This window comes from Macrotis lagotis, chromosome 7 (assembly GCF_037893015.1).
Source record: "Macrotis lagotis isolate mMagLag1 chromosome 7, bilby.v1.9.chrom.fasta, whole genome shotgun sequence".
Taxonomy (NCBI): Eukaryota; Metazoa; Chordata; class Mammalia; order Peramelemorphia; family Peramelidae; genus Macrotis; species Macrotis lagotis.
In genome coordinates, this window is record NC_133664.1 from 174,655,450 (window position 1) to 174,675,637 (window position 20,188).

The following is a 20,188-nucleotide window of genomic DNA, read 5'->3' on the forward strand; positions in this document are numbered from 1 at the left end:
ACAGCGAACTGAGTCATATTTTTAAAACAAAATCATGTTCAGCTCTTTGTAGACTCATTTGTGGTTTTCTTGCAAAGCTATGGGAGTGGTTTGCCATTTCATTTTCCATCTCATATTACACATGAGGAAATTGAGGCAAACAGGGTTAAATGGCTTTACCAGGATCAACAGCTGGAGTTAAACACCAACAAACCAAAATCTGATAGTAACACCCAAAGTGTCATTTTTGTACTAGATATTTGCCACTTGATGGTGCTAGTGCATTAGGAATGTTTACATTTCTGTGAAAGGTTAACCAAGAGATCCTTCTGAATGCCAGTTTCACAGTTATTGACCCTAGTCTTTTCTATTATTTTTTCATATATTTAGCTTCATCCTTGCTTGTTTTCTTTGAAGGAAACTCCTTTATGTTCTAAATTTAATTGAATTATAGCAATGTTCACATTTAATTTTTGTTAGGTATTTTGAATGGAGATAAAAATGGGTTTCTTTCTATAATCATATATCTTAAATTCAGAATAAACTTGTCATACTTTTAGGGAGATGATTGAATGAAAGATAAATGTAAATATATGTCCCCTTTTCTTCTCACTTATAAACTCAACAGCTATATTAAAGTATGTTGTTTGCTATTATTTTTCTGAAGCTAATGAATATATGTTTACTAATTTGATAATAATTAACTACATCAAGTTTACTTTGGACATATATTCCTTCAGACCTTGAAAATGTAAATGCTTGAAAAATCTATTAGAAGGTTAGCTGGAATAACTGAAAGTCTGATAATTTGACAGGGATGTCTAACTTGTTAATAAAATGCTTAGTTGTCCTGTAAGTATGAAATTAACCTTTTAAAGATATTTTGAGTTTACTTTTTTAAATTTGTTTTATTAAAGAATTGCCCTAGAATAAGAAACCTAAGATTGTATTAATTATATTTATAGCAGTACATTTTAAATAATTTGTAATTTATAACATAAAATATATAATAATTTATCTTACATAGAGGATAAATACTATGTCAAAATTTCTGCTTTCTGTAAACGTACAGTTTAAACATTTAGCTAAAATAGTTATGAAGCTTGTATAGATATTGAATGCATTAAACATGTACATTAACATAACATTAATTTTTTTTATACACATAGAATCCCCCCCCCCTTTTATTTGGAAAGGTCCTCAGTGAAAATGCTACTGAATTTCAGATTTAGGCAGGAACTATTTGCTTTAAAACAACTAGTAAATTTATTAAAAATACTGTGTTCCATCAGAAAGACATTGGTCTTACGTGAATAGAAATATAGCTGAGAAAGAGATCTTAGAAGTTGTCTAGTTCATGTTCCTCATTTTACAGATGAGAAACCTGAGCCACAGACAGATAGATTTGCTTGCCCAAAGGTTAACAAAGCTATTAAATGTCAGGACTCAGTTTTGAACCCTGTCCCCCTTACTCCAAATCCAATACTCATTTCACTGTATTTCATTACATCATTATTTTAAAGCTCTGCATATATGCCCTGCCTTAATAACCATCTTGAATTTATTATATATATATATATATATATACATATATATATATATATATATATATATATTTGTATTTATATCTGTTGTCTCCCCAAAAGAGAATGTAAGCTTCTTGAAAGAAGGGTTGACTTTATTCATTTATCTTAATATTACTTATATCATTGGATCTTAATACCTGCTTAAAACATAGCAGGATTTTAATACATGTTTTTTTCTTGATTGATATAATAATTCTATAAAATAAATTAATGTGGGTAGAGAATAGTCTTCCTCCACAAAAGTAATCCAGATTTTGGAATCATCAATTTAAAATTGAAAGTGACCTTGTATGTCATCCAGTCCAAATCCTTGAGTTTATGTATGATGAAAATAAGGCCTAAAGAGTTGGTGACTTATTCAGGGGCGTAAATATCATCAATCATATTTGAACCCAGGTCTTTAAATCCAAATTCAATGCTAGATCTATTTTAGCCATCTCCTCTACATGTAGACAATAAAAATATCGTTTTCATTTAACAGATTTCATTTGCATGATTTGTTGAGGATCCCTTATGTAGGAAGTAGTGGCTCAGGTATTTGAATCCAGGGCATATAGATGGTATGGTGGCTAGAACACCAGACTTGAAGTTAGGAAGACTCATCTTCCAGGGTTCAAATTTAACTTCAAACACTTACTTGCTGTGTAACCCTGGGCAAGTGACTTAATCCTGTTTGCCTTTGTTTCTTCATCTTTAAAATGAGCCAGAGAAGGAAATGATTAACCATTCTACCTTTGCCAGGAAAACACCAAATGGGATCATGGAAAGTTGGACACAACTGAAAATGACTGAACAACAACAGCCACAAAACAGTTCATTAAGAGATATGCAGAGAAACCATGTTTTCAGGCAGCTGGGTGATAGAGTTGGGTCTGGGATCAGGAAGATTCTTTTTCTTGAGTTCAAATGTGCCCTTAGATACTATGTAACCCTGGGCAAATCACTTAACTCTATTTGTCTCAGATTTCTAATCTGCAAAATGAGTTGGAGAAGAAATTAGCAAAACCATTCCAGTATTTTTGCCAAGAAAATTCCAAATGAGGTTACAAAGAGCTGGAGACAACTGAAAAACGACTATACTATAGCAAATTTGAATCTGGTCTCTCTTTATTCTTACCTCCTGCCTTCTTATCACTATATTATCCTGCCTTTCAGAATCAGCTTTATGGGAAATATATAATGTAGGGCAACCTCTTGATGAGAAGGATCTGGGCTTAAATGCAAAACTTGGAAAACTCTCCAAGTCTTTTTTCCAAAGCTGAAATCATTTGCTTTATTATCAGAGTCAGAGTGCTAGATCAACCTTCATAAAGTCTTCTTGGGATAAGTTGTATTTGATCTAGGTAGCAGAGCGATAACAATAGATGGGAAAAAAGAAAGTGCAGAGGACAATGAGCCAAATCAGGACAACAGTTTAGAGAAATAGTCAGATAGTCAGAAATGAAGGAAGAGAATTGAGTTGAAAGAGAGAGAGTAGCTAAAAGTAAATTTTCTGATGATTCAAGGCTTTCACTGTGAATGTAATTTATTATATTTTTCAGTAATTGACTTACAGTATTCTTAAATTAGATGGCTTTTAAACTTTTGATTTTTTAAAATTGCCTTTTTATACTTTATATTTTTCTTTACCCACTTTGTTATCAATCACTTCTTGCTGTTAATGTGTAGCTTAGTTCCATCTAAGATCTGTTATGAGCCAGATAGCCAGCTAGGAAACTTGTTAGATCTATATGTAAAGCTAGAGAATCAGACTGTAAATGAGAGTTTCCCTGTAAATTAGTAAACAAGCTTTAGTGAATGAACATAATTTGTCGGGGGTGGGGAGGGGGAGAGCCTAAAGTTTTTACTAATATCACTGTCATTTTACAGTGATACACTTTCACTTCCCTCTACAGTCCCAATAGAACCCCCTCTTAGAACTTATAAGTACTATCAGGCAAAACAAATTATTGCATTGGTCATGTTTGAAAATAGATGTCTAGAAGTCTTTTGTTTCTTCCTCTTTTTTAATATGTTCTAGATGATTAAAGCTTGCTAAATGAGCAACTTGGATAGCTTTAGGTATTGTTATTGTTAAGCTTTCTAGCCTTTAATTGAGCTTATGGTGGTGGCTGTATTGTCAGTTGGAAATTGTATGACAAATGTTTAGAGTATTTCAAGATTTTAAGTATTTTTACATTGATGACACTAATAATTTTGAGCAGATGTCTTCAGTAGAGATGTAAATATACATGATAGAAGCATTCTAACTTCCAGAAAAGAACTTTGAGAATGTAAATGTAAAAGGATGAACTTTCAAAAATCTTTTATGAATTATTTATTTTTTTATATTTTCATGCATCTCTTCATAGGCAATCAATATATTACTTCATACAATCATCATAATTGTATGAACATATAAGGAAACTTATGTTTAAAAGAATTTATTCTCATATGTCCTTTATTACATTCTTTTTATGCTTTTTACAGATTGGATTTATTACCATTTTATGCAAGACTGGTTGCCACTTTACATCCTTGCATGTCAGATGTTGCAGAGGATCTTTGTTCGATGCTGAAGGGAGATTTCAGATTTCATGTATGTATTTTTTACTATTTATTTCATTGGCATCTATGGGCTTAGATAAAAAAAATTTCTAATCATTTTGATATAATGTTATCTTTCAGATTGCAGAAATTTGCTTTAACAACTCAGAAATTGAGGAATTCTTAAAGTGGTGTGTGTTATCTAATGTAATGAAGGAATTTAGTGAATTCCCTGCCAATTCCAAGATCTTGGGCTACTTCACTGTCAAGTTTCTCTTATGGTTAAAGCAGAGAATTATTGTTATTATCATTTTTGTTGTTGTTATATGCCACACAATTCTCTCTGGCCCCCTTATATGTTTATGTCAACTAGTTGATAATGTATCTGGAGGAGTCACAGTATTCCCACTTCTTAGTTTTTGAAGGCATAAGAAATTCCATTGACTTACAAACTCTCCTCAGTCTGTCAACTTTATTTTCTATTCATGATTTTAGCATGTATTTAAGATATTTCCCTTTAAAAATGTCCAGGTCTTTTTATAGGGAAGTTTCCAAGTGTAATATTCACATCTGAACACTCTAGTAGAAAACCAGGAACTAATACTATACATGATGGGCTCTGGCAATTTTCTTCATTCTTTTCTAGGCTTCTCTGTGCTGACCATTTAATGCCTTTGTGACCATAGACAAATCATTTAAACTTTCTGGGCTTTTGTATTCTCATCTATAAAATAATGGAGTTGAACTAGAGAGACTTTTAAGGTCATTTCCAACTTCAAAGCCTGAGATTCAATAATTGTGTATTTTTGACAAAGAGAGTGTCTGTTGAAGCTACCTGGTAGTAGTGAGAGAAGTGAAAGAATAGTAATCAGATAAAAGAGAGGGATGGAATGGATGATCACCAGGAGGAATAGGATAATAACATCTGAGAAAAACAAAATTTCTCAAGTATTTGGTCAGCACAGTTTGATGTTAGTTTGTTTTTTCTTATAAATATTAAATACATTGTTCTGTAATGGATTGTTTGGATTTCTGTTTTAGTTAACATTTTACCGTGTCAGACATTTCTTATGTGTTTAAATCTGGACTTGTGAATAAATATTTAATAGAGAATTTTTTGATTGGATAGGGTTTGAATAATAGAAAATGACAGGTTGATTTATGTATTTTTTTTCCCCACAGAAAAACATTTATTAAATAGGCTATTTCACTAAAATTTTAAAGTTTTGATGCTTCTTCTCTGATCCCTTGGTTTGTATCTTTATAAAGTTTTTGTTGTAATGTATCTTTTTCATGTAACCTAGTTTATTATATTTAATACCTTCACTGTCTTTCCTATCAAATATCCAACCAATTGCCAGATCTTGCTGTTTCTACCTCCACAGTCTTTTATGACTGACTCCTCTCTGCTCAGCTAGCCACCACCCTTAATCAAGTTGTGGGGTTAGAGAAGGGAAGGGAGTGAACATGGAAGTGCCTCTGATGGACAGGCAGTGAGTCAGTTGCTTTGTACATATCTCACTTGATACTCACAAGAGCCCTTTGAGATGAGGCTCTTTATTACCCCTATTTTACAGATGAGGAAACTGAGGCAAAGCAAAGGTTAACTGATTTGCACATGGCCATACATTTTGTTTGTATGTCTGAGGACTGATTTGAATATAGGTTTTCTCAACTCCAGTTGCTATGCTCTTTCTGTGTCATCTTTCTATCTTTCATTCAGGTCCTTTTACTTCTAAACTCTACTTTTGCAGTAACCTCATAATTGTTCTTCCTGATTCAGATCTCTTTCTACTCCAGCCTCTCTTGAATAATTTTGCCACAGTAGGTCTACTATATCCCTACTCTGCTAAACACTAGAGACCTCTTTTTACTTCTTTGGCTTTTAGAGCCATTCACAGTCTGACCCCAGCCTGATTTGATAGATTCTTTTATTCATTATTACTCCTCACTTAATGACCCAGACGAGCTCATTTTTTCTCAGTTCCTCAGTCTTTGTACTTACTGTCCCTTATGCTTGGGACAAAACTCTTGACTCTTCACCATCCTCTTCTCTCCCTTACATCTTATCTGTCCTCATAGACTATAGACACCTCTGGGATGTGCACTTGTAGCCAAAGTGCCTGGCACAGAGCCTGGCACACAGCAAGAGCTTCATAATAAGCATGTCAGTCTGTAAACAGCTCTTTCTGCATGCCAGCCACTATGATGAAGCTGGAGATTCGAAGAAAGCCTCAAGATAAAGACAACATGCAAATAACTGTACAAATAAGCTATTTGCAAGGTAAATTGGAAAACAAGAATTTTTAACTTGGTGGGTTTTTTTAAAACTGGAACGAGTATAACAGGTACTGATTTTTTTTTCTATCAGAAGAAACTAACATACAAAGTATAATAATGTCTTTTTCTTTTTCCTATATAGGTACGAAAAAAGGACCAGATCAATATTGAAACAAAGAACAAAACTGTTCGATTTATTGGAGAGCTAACAAAGTTTAAAATGTTCACTAAAAATGATACACTACATTGTTTAAAGGTTAGTATTGTGATTATTCCTTTTGATTTAATGGATTTATATGAAAATTAAAACCTTTAAATGCTTTGTAAATATAAATTAGTAATAATACAAGATCTCAGAGTAAATATAGTAATGGATAGTAAAATTTTGTTGTAACTCATTGAAAAAAGAAATACATTAATTCTTTTATCTTTTCCTTTCAAGAATTAGAACTATTTAATGAGAAGACTCTTAAGAAAAGTTAAAATTTGAAGTTTAAAAACAAAAGTCAAATTTCTTAAATGTTGAAATACATTTAGAATATACTGAATTCTAAAGTCACTCATTTTATTGGAAAAGGTTTAAAATATGAATGTTTTCACAGATGCTTCTGTCAGACTTTTCTCACCACCATATTGAGATGGCCTGTACCTTGTTGGAAACTTGTGGAAGGTTCCTTTTCAGATCACCTGAGTCTCACCTGAGAACAAGTGTTCTTTTGGTAAGAGGATGAAGTCTTATTTTCAAAAATTTTATTTGAAAAAAAATTTTAATTATACTTTTTAAAAAAAATTTAGTATACAAGTAAGGGTCATACTCTATCCTTATTTAAGAAATGATGTCTTTTGCAATTGGAAAATATTTTGTCTTTCAGTATAACTAGTTTAGCTAATCCAATATAACTAAAATTAAATTTTTCTACCTTAAAATTTTTTTTTAATTTTAATTTTTTTTATTTTAGGCAATGGGGTTAAGTGACTTGCCCAAGGTCACACAGCTAGACAATTATTAAGTATCTGAGGTTGGATTTGAACTCAGGTTCTTGTGCTCTATCCACTATGCAACCTAGCTGCCCCAGCTTTTTCTACCTTTACTTGCAAATATTTGAGTTCATCTCATTTTGCATTTTTTTCCCCTCTTTTTTATTAGAGAGTACATTAGGCTTTTTTAATCTAACTCTGTATAATTTAGTTTTTCTTGATTTTTATGGTAGTGTTCGAAAATATTGCTCCTGCCAATTTTAATCACCACGATTAAATTTCATAAAATTTCATAAAAATTTAATAAAAGGCATCTTAACTTGTTACAACTTAAGTTCTTATTTACTATTAGTACAATGTTGAGAAATGGATTATTTAATTTAGAACATCTGTGATCCTTTTCTGCATGAAAAAGATAATCAGGCAACTAGAACAATTAATATAAAATTCTATGACTAGTTTAGAGATTAAATTGCAGAAGTACAATGTAAGGAAGGTAAATTCTTTTGATAAAACTTCTTAATAAATATATTTATTAGTGGCCTGTGATATTTTTGAATCATTATTGTGATATGGAAATAAAAGATCTGACATCTGATGACTAATATAAATCTATAGAATGATTAAAATGATAATTCTAAAAACTTCCCTATTGAGACAGTTTCTGGGTTCCGTATTTTAGGAATGACACTCAGATAATCAAGTATCCTTATCTTCGATAAGGACAAAAGGAATAAACGTTATTCCATATGAAGATCTTTGGAAGCAATTGGAATTGTTTGGTCTGGAGAAGAGAATCTAAGGGATGGGTAGATGATAACAAACTTACAGTATTTGAAGAAGTCTTTTGAAAGAATACTGTTATATTTCTTGACACTAGAGGGCATGCAGGGGAATGAATTTAAATTTTTAAAATGTTTTGGGTCTCTCCTCACCTTAATACTCAAAAGTATGTGGAAAATTGGAATAGGTTTCTGAACAGAAAATATTGAATGCTTCATCATCTGAGGTTTTTAAGTAGAGTCTGAATGACTACTTAGAGATTTTATAGAGGAGGTTACTATAGAGTTATTATTGTTCTGGTACCCATTCTGAGATTATATGATCTGTTTCTATTAAATGTTAGAGTGAAAGATTTTGAGATTAAGTCAGAGTTTTTTTTTTAAGGAACAAATGATGAGAAAGAAACAAGCAATGCATCTTGATGCAAGATATGTCACAATGGTTGAGAATGCATATTATTACTGTAACCCCCCTCCAGCAGAAAAAACTGTGAAGAAGAAGCGCCCTCCTCTCCAGGAATACATTCGTAAGCTCCTTTATAAGGACCTCTCCAAAGTTACTACTGAGAAGGTAAATCTTAGTAAGATAATTCATTGCTAGAGGCCCTGCTTCTTCCTTTGTGACATTAATTGTCTTGGGCTTGATTCGATGTTTTTTTCTATCATTTTTTAAAAATCAACATAATGAACAGAGTAGCATGTGATTTTTATAGAGCTTTGGAATTATTGAATTAATAGCCTGTATAAGAGAGATGTAAATTCTTTGTAGTTGATATCCATTATTAAAAATGGGAAGTAGTTTGGTGTAGTTTGAAATCTATTCAAAGTAAGATTGGTGAGAGGACTAAAAGCCCTTTTTTTTTTTTTTTTAGCTTTTTGCAAGGCAAATGGGGTTAAGTGGCTTGCCCAAGGCCACACAGCTAGGGAATTATTAAGTGTCGGAGACCGGATTTGAACCCAGGTACTCCTGACTCCAAGGCCGGTGCTTTATCCACTAAGCCACCTAGCCCACCTAGCCGCCCCAGCACTTTGTTTCTTTTATGATTTGTTTTATGTAAACTATCTGGTCCAATTCTTTTAACAATAAGGATAAGGACCTTGGCCTTAATTTAAGCTGACTCTGACAGTCACATTTTAAGTAGTGATTAAGTTGCTATAGTTGGAGCTAAAATCTGAGCTGGTCTCTTAACTCCCAGGCTTTTCATTCTTTGCTGTTTTTGCTGTACTATGGATCTTCTTGTGAATGTATAGAAAATTACATGATAGTTCTAAAAATTGAGATATATATTTATGCTTTAGGATGTCATTTTGTTTCTATAATAGCTTCTTGTCCTAATCAAAAAAAATTATCTTCTAAAATTTTGATTTAACTTCTACTTTGCCAATATTTTAAGATATTTTCTAGTGGTTCTTTCTGTCTTGATGTTGTAATGCAAGGATCTATGAATACCTTGCCTCAAAAATACTTAAAACATTAAAACTTTGCTGGTAGAGTTTTTTTTTGGGGGGGGATCCTGCCAATACTCTCAAAAAGACTTGAAAACTTTTGGAATATTTAGGGGAATCAAAAAACAACTTTGGGGAATAAAAGGTAATAAAGATAATAAAGGATAACTAAGAAAGATCATTCACCACTTATTAAATTCCAAAAACCAGTCACTGTGCTGGGAATACAAATACAAAAAAATGATCCCTACTCTCGGGGAGCTTATGTTTTATTGGAATACATTGTTAAATCACTAAATATATATGCAATAAATGGATACAAAGTAGTTAAGGTAATTTGAAAAGTGGACAGAGATAAGCAAAGGCTTCATGTAGAATATTTGAGCCACATTGTAGAGGAAGATACCGACTCTCCAGGACAGATGACAGTAATATATGCATCCTAGTCATGTGGGACATAGTGACAGGGAGATGGAGCCAATCTGTATGGGGAACAGAGAGTCAGTTTAGCTGAATGCCAGAATGGAGAAAGGAGGGTGATGTCCAAGGAGACCAGAAAGCTAGGATGGATTTTAAAAGCCAAGATGAAGCCTTTGATTGAAAAGGGGAGGAACTTTCAGATCTGAATGTAAGGAAAATTACTTTGGCCATGGTTTAAGATGGACTGGAGTGGAGAATTATTTGAGAAAGAGAAATCAATTATTGCAGTAATCTAACTGACAGGCATTATTAGCTGTGTGAGTGAAGAGAGTAGGGTCAGATAAGAGATACAGTGAGAAGATACACATGTCAAGATTTGACAGTTAGTTGGATAGATGGAATGAGAGAAAGTGTAGAGTTATGGATAATGCTCATGTTACAAACCTTAAACACCTGAAGAATGGCACATTCTAGATAAAAAGGAAAGTATTTACATAGCTTTTGTTTTCACATCATTCATTTCTGAATATATCCCTCCTCATGTCACTTCTCAACAGCCCATGCTTTGTAATAGATTTTTTACAAAAGAAAAAGTGAAAGAAAAGAAGTTTAACAGACTAACACTTCAACTTTACCCAATTACACATAGGTATGGATTATTAGTTATAATAGTAGTTCCTCAGCCATCTTATGAAGTGAGTGGAGGTGAAGCATTAATATTTAAACTGGGGGTGGCTAGGTGGCATATTAGATAAAGCACCGGCCCTGGAGTCAGGAGTACCTGGGTTCAAATCCAGTCTCAGACACTTAACAATTACCTAGCTGTGTGGCCTTGGGCAAGCCACTTAACCCTGTTTGCCTGGCAAAAACCTAAAAAAAATATATTTAAACTGTCTGGGAAAATGATGGCGTGGGAATGTTGCATCTCTTTAGAAAGTTAGTATTTTTAATATTCAAAGCAAAAAAGGAAAGAAAATTTGAATCTTTGGAGCAATGGTAGTACTTACTTAAACTCCAGGATATTGAAAACTATTATAGAATTCATATTAAGATATATTTCATATTATTAAAACATTAAAGTTTAAAGGAAATCAGTAAATTTATTTAATTGTTTAGGGCAGCAAAATAAGAGGCACATTGGAAAGAGAGCTGGACCCAGAGTCAGATAAAGCCAGGTTGAAATATGAACTCAGACATCTACTATCTTTGTGAGCAAGTCACTTGATCTTTGCCTCAGTTTCATCTTTTGCAAAATGCAAGTCTAACAGTACCTATCTCCCACAATTGTTGGATCCTTTGAGATATTTGCAAAGCACATTGCCTGACACATAGAAAGCACTGTATAAATGATAATTATCATCATCATCATCATCATCATCATTATTATTATTATTACATAGATAAGTATGAGAATACTTCCCATTGGTGGAAGTGAGTAACCAAGGTAAGAATGAAAGTATCCTTGACTACTGCCAAGGCTAAAAGTACTTAGATTTTATTTTATTCCAAGGCTAAAAGTACTTAGATTTTATTTTATTTCCAGAAAAAGTTTTTAAAAGCATAGTTGAAGCTGTTGCCTGTGGAGTTTTTAATGATAGAATTAATTTTAAAAGGTGTTAAATAATTGTGGTCTGGAAGTAGTTGTTGCTTTTTTTGTAAGTTGCAGAAGAATCTCATTCCTCTCAGTACACAATCTCTTCAGCATACCCCCCCCACACACACACACATTTGTTAAACTGATATCTGTTTGATTGCTAGGAAGAAGCTTAATTGAGTAGAAGAAGCAGTCATTTTAAAAGTACAGTTATTCTTCAGAGTGAAATTGATATGTAATACAAAACTTAAAATTATTTTGCATTAATCAAAATAAGATAATTATTTGATTTCCTAATAAATAACATTGCCTATTAAATTTTGTAATTAACTTGAACTAAATATTTCTTGTTTAGGTACTAAGACAGATGCGAAAGCTGCCCTGGCAGGATCCAGAAGTGAAAGACTATGTTATTTGTTGTATGATAAACATCTGGAATGTGAAATATAATAGTATTCATTGTGTAGCCAACCTCTTAGCAGGATTAGTACTTTACCAGGAGGATGTTGGAATTCACGTTGTGGATGGAGTATTAGAAGATATTCGACTAGGAATGGAGGTAAAAGCATTTTTTTGAAAGCCTCCAATATTTGTTCAAATGTAAAACTTAAAATAAAATTCCTTTAATTACATAATTTAAAAATATAATTTTGACTTAAGTTTTTAAGTAATGAGTGATCTTTTATCAACTGCTTTTTCTTTGTAATTGCTATTTTTATGGACACATTTTTGTTGTATATTTTTTTGTTCTATTCTCTGATTTAGAATTATTCTTTTTTCCATGTCCATTGTTTCCAATTTAATCAAACTGAAACCATTGCAAGGCAACACAGTGTAATAGAAATCTATCCCAAGAGCTATCCAGATTTTGATACTATAGCTATTTGTACTCAAAGTCACTTACCTGCACTGAGTCTCTGGCTATTCTTTTAATAAAATTATATTTAATAAACAGGTTGGGAACTGCATTAGTGGAGGAAGAGAAATAAAAGGTTCCTAGTGTAAAAAACATTATAATGACTTTTAGGTTTCCTGATTAAAGGCTTATAAATATTGGTGAATGTTTTGGGTACTTTATTTAACATTTTCCTTACAATTTAAATTCCTTTGGATTACAGAGAAGCTATGTAGAGTAGTTAGGAGAAAGGATGCATTTTAAAATTTCTAGAAGTTATGAATGGGTATGGTGCCTAGGTGCTGAAACCTATTTTGTGCCCTTACTCTTGTATTAATTTAAGCAATGCCAGACTGTGGTAATTTTATTTTCCTAGGTGAACAAATTTGGGGGTATTGGGAGGGATAAAACAGTCTTTTCGCTTTTTTTTGTTCTGTCAGTAATTTAGCTTTGGAAATTAATGTGTGAAATTCTATCTGTTTACAATACTATTTATCTTAGATAGATATTAAAAGTTTTCTGTTTTTGTTTTTTTAAGGTTAACCAGCCTAAATTTAACCAGAGACGCATCAGCAGTGCCAAGTTCTTGGGGGAACTTTATAATTACCGAATGGTGGAATCAGCAGTTATTTTTAGAACTCTCTATTCTTTTACATCATTTGGTGTTAATCCTGATGGTACTCCAAGTCCACTGGACCCTCCTGAGCATCTCTTCAGAATTAGGCTAGTATGCACTATTCTGGATACCTGTGGTCAGTACTTTGACAGAGGCTCCAGCAAACGAAAGCTTGATTGTTTCCTCGTTTATTTTCAGGTAGACATCAGATAAAATACTAATTTTTTTTGTATCATTGAACATATTACTTATCTTCAACTTGTATTAAATATTTGCCCTTTTAGTTTCCCAATAAATTTTTTTAAAGCTCAGTTGTATTGTCCAATGATGCAGAAAAATATGTTGATTTTTTCCTTAATTTTTGCTGTTTATCTTCTGCATAAACAAAAATATATTATTAATACTGTATAGCTTTATTTATAATTTACTAGAATTTCCTTTATAATATCATTTAAGTGATGAAATTTTCCCTTTGGTTTCTACATACCTTTTTTATGGAATATATTAATAGTTGCTATAATTCCAAACTTATTTTCGAATAGACTCTACTATTCTCTTTGACAAGATAATTAATTGTTCTAAAATAAATGATCATTTTGGGAAGTAGTTTGTAACTCAAACATTTTATTTTCATAATAATAAACTTGTGGACTAGAACAAATATACTATAAATGAGCAGTCAGAAAGGTAAAGTACTTTGAATTTTTATATTTATATGAATCATAGTCCCCAACTTAAAAATGGTGTTTCAAAGTTCTTTTGAGTTTTATATCACTTAGAAATTAATGGTCTAAAGTATTAGTTAGGGTCTAAGGCCATTCCAAAACCCATTTAGCCTATAACATAAAATTTAGTACTATATCTACCTACTGCTTCATTCATTTGGTGAACATATATATTGAGGATGGCAGTAATACAAATCTCTAGCTCCAAAGTATGAGCATAAAGATTTTTTTTTCTAATTGCATAAAAGAAAGTATTTCTAGGTCATTCACTATTTAGGTTTTATGACATTGACCACAAAACACAGTTCCTTTTGGGAATGAACTCTTTTACTTAGATATTTATTTGCAGAATTTTTAAAAATTTGAGTTTCCAAATTATTTCTGTCCTCCTCTCTCTCTCTCTCTCCCCTATCCATAAAGAAGGTAAGTAATATGATATCAATTATACATGTGAAGTCATGCAAAGCTTACTTCCATATTAACCATTTAGCAAAAAATGTGGGAAAAGGCAAGAATGATAAAGTATTGCATCAATTTGTATTCGCAGTTCATCAGTCCTCTCTCAGGAGGTATTTTTTTTCCATGGGTCCTTTGGAATTGTTATGAATCATTATCTTGATCACAGTAGCCCAGTCTTTTACAGTTGATCATTGTTACAATATTGGTGTTACTGTATGCATTGATCTCTTGGTTCTGCTCACTTTACCTACAAGTTTATATATTTCTTCCCAGGTCTTTCTGATTTCTTGTAGCATACTAGTTTTCCATCTTAATCATGTAACACAACTTGCTCAGCCATTTTCCTATTAATGGGCATCCATCAAATGAACTTTTTCAGTATTTTATTTGTATGTCCAGACCAGTTGTATTATAAAGTGAAGATATCTCTGTATCACCACTTAGATTCAGTTCTGCTACAAAATATCAGGAATAATAAGCTACTTGTAGTAGTTTATTATACTAATATACCATTATTAAACTACAGCTAGTATAATGGAGAAAAAAAATCTTTTAGGAGTGTCATTCCTATTTGTCTTCAGAAATTGATACCTTAAGGCCAGAAAAGAGAAGAGACAGAAGGCATCTGTGGCTGAGCAAGAAAAGATATATACTCTTCAAAAGTTGATGAAATTAAAGAAAAAAGACATAGTAGTAGAGAGAAATATCTAGGAGAAGTGAAATAAATGAATGAATTTGGGGAGTTAAACCATAGATGATAGCTGTTTGTACTTTCCCTCAAAAGGAGACTGAAGGATTATGATCTGCTTAGTGAAATGGAATGAACATCTCACAGAAATTTGACCTTTTGAGTACCTAATTTACAGCCATGCTCACAGTAGACTTTGCTTCTTTTTGAATATATGAATATTTAAAAATTTTAATTCTTCCCCCACATTTCAGATCTTATACCATTTGGTATTTTAATTGACTTTTCAAAACCAAAACATCATGGGCAAAAAAAAAAAAAGTTTTATCAAATAGACTTTAATCTGGTTGCTCTACTAAAATTTAAAAAATACTTTAAATTAGAATTTTTTTTGTTTGTTTCATAGTAATGAAAAATAAACCAGAGATTTATGGTATACATTTTGTTTTTTACTATTTTGTTGTTGTTTTATATGTATTTATAATTAAATTCTGCTACCTCTTTCTCATAACCAAATATTCTTATTTATTACTAGCGATATGTTTGGTGGAAGAAAAATTTGGAGGTTTGGACAAAAGACCATCCTTTTCCAATTGATATAGACTATATGATCAGTGATACATTAGAACTGTTAAGACCAAAGATCAAACTTTGTAATTCTCTGGAAGAGTCCATCAGGCAAGTACAAGACTTGGAACGAGAATTCTTAATAAAACTAGGTAAGCAAATCAAGGGGGATTCTTGGGAGTTGCATATTTTTTTTAATTATATCATCAGTTGTAGTTTTACATTCGCTGTGCTTTATATACTTGGTTCTAAGTTATGTAATACTGTTAGGTATACCTTCTTGGTTTACCACTCATTTAAGTTAATACCAATTTAGAAGAACATAACCTTTAGAGATTCATAGAAAATGTTGGTTAAGGAAAAACACACATTTCTTAAATGATGAACATTGCATTTTTGGGTTGCTGATTTAAGACTTTTCTTCGTATTTTAGATAGATATGTATAGTTTGCCTTTCCTTTTTAAAAACTCTTAAAAATTTATTTCTTAAAGATACTATAGCATATTGGATAGAGAACTGACCTTGAAATCAGGTAACTTGGGTTCCTATTCCTCTTTTAAGAATACAGGTTGAAGGGTGGCTAGGTGGTGCAGTGGATAAGGCACTGGCGCTGGAGTCAGGAGTACTTGGGTTCAAATCCGGTCTCAGACACTTAATACTTACCTAGCTGTGTGGCCTTGGGCAAGCCACCTAACCCCATTTGCCTTGCAAAAACCTAAAAAAAAAAAAAAAGAATACAAGTTGAAAAGTATCTACCAATCAGCATTGGTAGAGAGAATTTGTTTCTCTCCTCTATAAAAGCACAGGGCCTGTATACTATTGTCCCTACACTATTTACTCCTTCAGCCTGTATGTTAATATCATTCCTGGAGAGCTAAGTACTCTTTTGAATAGCTCATATAGTTCCTTTGGCAAAATGCCTCTTGCTGTCCATTATTGTGGAATTTTTGCTTTTCTAATAGGAATGTAGGACAAATTAACAGCTGTTATATTGATTTTTTTATTAGGTTTATTTATTAGGTAGACATATTCATTAGTTTTATTTTTTAGTATTGCAGATGAATAACTTGTTTGCAAACTCTATAATATTGTTCATCCAGCATTAGTAAAATTAATTTATATCCGCTGTTTAGTTTTTGATTAGGAGAAATTAAATATAGGCCCTGGCATGTTAAAATTCTCAGAGAGAACAAAATCTAGTCTCCATCATATAACAGTGCTTGAAATTATGTTGTTGTATTTCTTGTATCATTCTTTGTGGTAAGCGACCTAGGTCATAGTATGGTGGGTGTTTTAAACTGCTGAATTAGAACCATTGAGTTTCAGAATATAGGTTGATATTTTTCAAATTCTGGCACAGACCTACTGAGTTTTCTTTCCTTACCCATTGTCAGGAACCTTTTTGTTCTGGTAGTGCAGAGGACACCTTGATAAGAGATTCAGTCCTCTAAGTTATTTGGTATTCTTGCTTTATTGATTAGGGGAAAACCCCTTAAAATATTGAAATTGCTTTTCATGATGAAGAATGTACTAATTTTTATTCTCATCTTGCATATTCTATATATAGTAAGTTCTACTTCCTTATAGAGAACTCCTGGTTCCATTGTGTCTGCTATTGAGCAAAAATAATTGTTTTCCAAGGTGCTACTGACTGAGCAAGTATTAGATTTCTTTTTCTTGTTTACAAGTTCACAAAGATTTCTATATGATAATCCTGTTCTTTTAAAACTTACTTTAAAGTTATCTATTCTTTTCTTTGATGAATTGTCAAATGTTTATTTTTAAGTTTTAAAAATAATTTTTTCCAGTGATTAAAATGGTTTTTATTAAGATATTATAATAAATGGCATACTCTTTCATAGTGAGATAGAGGGACCTAAAAAGAATTCTTATCACCAAACAGTTCCAATAATAATGCTGCTCTTAAAATTCATGCTTTTGATTTACAGTAAATAAATGTTTATGCATAATTATTTATACAAATAGAAAAGTTAATTCTTTTTTGACTCAATTTGCTAAGGCTGAAAAAATTTGCCTTTGTTTCTCTTAATCACAAGTATTTATTATGTATCACATTCTTTGCCTTTCGACTCTATTTTCATTTTTTTGGTCTAGAAAGATTTTTAAGAGGTAGAGTTATGGAATTTCAGGCATAGTGAATTGCCTATACTTGTGCAGAGATCAAAGATTGTAACATTAGATCGAGTACATCGTTTGCCTGGAAATTATGAAAGGTTGTAGAGCAAAATGAGGATGGAAAAGGTGGGTTGGAGCCAGATTGTAAAGGGCCTAAAATTTCAGGTTAAGGGGTTTGTATTTTATCCTAGAGGCAGTGGGGAGTGATTCAGTTTTTGACCTGGGAAGTAGCATGTTCAGACCCTGTGCATTAGGAAGATTATTATATCTTCTGTTTAGATGATGGATTAGAAGGAAGAGCTATTAGGAAGATGTAGCAATTGTCTAGGCAAGAGATAATAACTAGGGTAGTGGCAGTATGAGAAAGGAGGGACAGGAAATTCTATGTGTATTTCAGAGAGTTTTGAAAATGTGCTTTTCTCCCTTTAGTCACAATGTCTATAACCTTCCCCCTTTCCCTTTTTTTTAAAATTTTATTTTGAGAAGAAAAGAAAGCATTTCCTCTAATTACTTATATACATTTTATGCTTTGGCAGGAACAGAGGATCCTGGTAACTTTTCTTTTATTATGAATAAACATCAACAAAAACGAACATTTCAGCATACAAAAAAATAACAAAAAAGTAGGGCTGTATAGGAAACTAATTCATTCAATTTTTAAAGAATATATTAAATAAAATAAAATAGTTCCAAATCCATTTTATTTCTTTGTTGCCATCTATACTAATTGTTTTTGTTTTTAAAATAATTTCATTGACTTTTTAAAAAACATCACTATTACTGTTTACCAAGCTATCCCCTTAATTGTCTACTACCATTCCTCCCTAAAAATCCTTTCTTTTATCAAGTATAGTCAAGCAAAACAAGTTCACACATTGTCTTTGTCTGAAAATATATGTTTTATTTATATGTATATCGATACCACCCTGCACATGCCCAATCTCATCTGAGTTTGGAACCTAAACAGAGTCAGACCTGATTAGTACTTCATTGAGAGACCTGGGAATACTCTAGGCTTGGAAGACCTGAGTTCAAGTTTGGCCTCAGACATTCACTAGCCATAAGTCACTGACCTTGAGTTAATCATTTAACCTTTCTTTGCCTTGATCCTGCTGAAGAGGGAAGTGGCAAACCATTACAGTATCTTTGTCAAGAAAATGGTCCATGAGGTCATGAAGAGTTGGATATGACTGGATGACTGACCAAAAAAGTTTATTTTGTTCCAGGTGGCAGGAAGCATGATTTCTTTCTTAGGTTGTTTCCCCTTATGTTATTGTAGACTTACCTGGGGTCCCAAAAATCATAGTGCAGTTTTAAATTTTAACAGGCTAAAACTGCAATAAGACTTTTGGGATACCCTATAAAATTATTCTATTTTTGTCCTTTTCTCTGAATCCGATTTCATCATTTCTTTTGGTGTATTAAAATTTTGTTAAAAGTTCATATGCTACAATTTCTTCACCCTGTTTTTAGTTCTTTGCTGCAACAAAAAGTGCTTTTGCAGATGTTTTTGCATACAGATCCTCTTCCCTTTTTAACTTTATGGGAATGTATTTCTCATAGCGGTATCACTAGTTCAAAGATATGCACAGATATGGAGGGGCAGAGTTTCATCTAACTGCCTCAAACCTAGAGCATTTGGTTTTCCCAAGTCTCCTATGGAAGTACTAACCAGGCCTGACCATGCTTAGGTTCCAGTAGATGTCACCAGTGATCAGGTCCACTTTCCTCCTCTTGCCCCTTCACTAATTGAATATATTTCTTCTTTGTATCCCTTCTATTTTAATAATGTATTAATTTTTTGTAGGTAAAGAGTTTCTTTTCCCAGTGGGAAGTAGACTTAGATTAAATATTTTGCCTGCATTTCTTTCCTTCTTTTACTTTAAAAGCAATTTTTTTAAAGTTTTGTTGCCCAAAATGACCAGTCATTTCCCAAAATATCTGCCCCCATTCCTTTATTGAACCCTTATTTGATAAAGAAAAAAAATATGCAAACTCAACCAATACAGTTACCATCTAAGAAAGAATATGCAACATTCCACACTTTCTAAAAGGAAAGAGGTGTTTCATCAGAATTTGACAGCCTCAGCTTACTTCCTAATTAATCTTTTTTTAAAGATTTTATTTATTTTGAGTTTTGCAATTTTTCCCCAATCTTACTGCCCCCCCCCCCCACAGAAGGCAATTTGCCAGTCTTTACATTGTTTCCATGGTATACATTGGTCCAAATTGAATGTGATGAGAGAGAAATCATATCCTTAAGGAAGAAACATAAAGCAAGATCAAATTAAAGGTAATAATAGTTCTTGGTCTTTGTTCAAACTCCACAGTTTTTTCCTCTGGATACAGATGGTATTCTCCATTGCAGAGAGCCCCAAATTGTCCCTGATTGTTGCACTGATGGAATGAGCGAGTCCGTCAAAGTTGATCATTGCTCCCATGTTGCTGTTAGGATGGTACAGTGTTTTTTCAGGTTCTGCTCATCTCACTCAGAATCAGTTCATGGAAAT

At 32.4% G+C, this 20,188-nt stretch overlaps 1 protein-coding gene across 4 annotated transcripts in view; it reads left to right on the forward strand.

The window, feature by feature from the left end:
• UPF2 (UPF2 regulator of nonsense mediated mRNA decay) overlaps nucleotides 1–20,188 on the forward strand; it is a 130,808-nt gene that overhangs the window by 69,901 nt on the left and 40,719 nt on the right. For all 4 annotated transcript variants that reach the window (XM_074194123.1, XM_074194125.1, XM_074194124.1 and 1 more), the window contains 7 exons: nucleotides 4,035–4,143; nucleotides 6,514–6,627; nucleotides 6,974–7,090; nucleotides 8,517–8,702; nucleotides 11,947–12,150; nucleotides 13,025–13,300; nucleotides 15,510–15,693. In XM_074194123.1, the coding sequence (XP_074050224.1) occupies nucleotides 4,035–4,143; nucleotides 6,514–6,627; nucleotides 6,974–7,090; nucleotides 8,517–8,702; nucleotides 11,947–12,150; nucleotides 13,025–13,300; nucleotides 15,510–15,693 (1,190 nt within the window). The remainder of the gene's footprint in view (nucleotides 1–4,034; nucleotides 4,144–6,513; nucleotides 6,628–6,973; nucleotides 7,091–8,516; nucleotides 8,703–11,946; nucleotides 12,151–13,024; nucleotides 13,301–15,509; nucleotides 15,694–20,188) is intronic.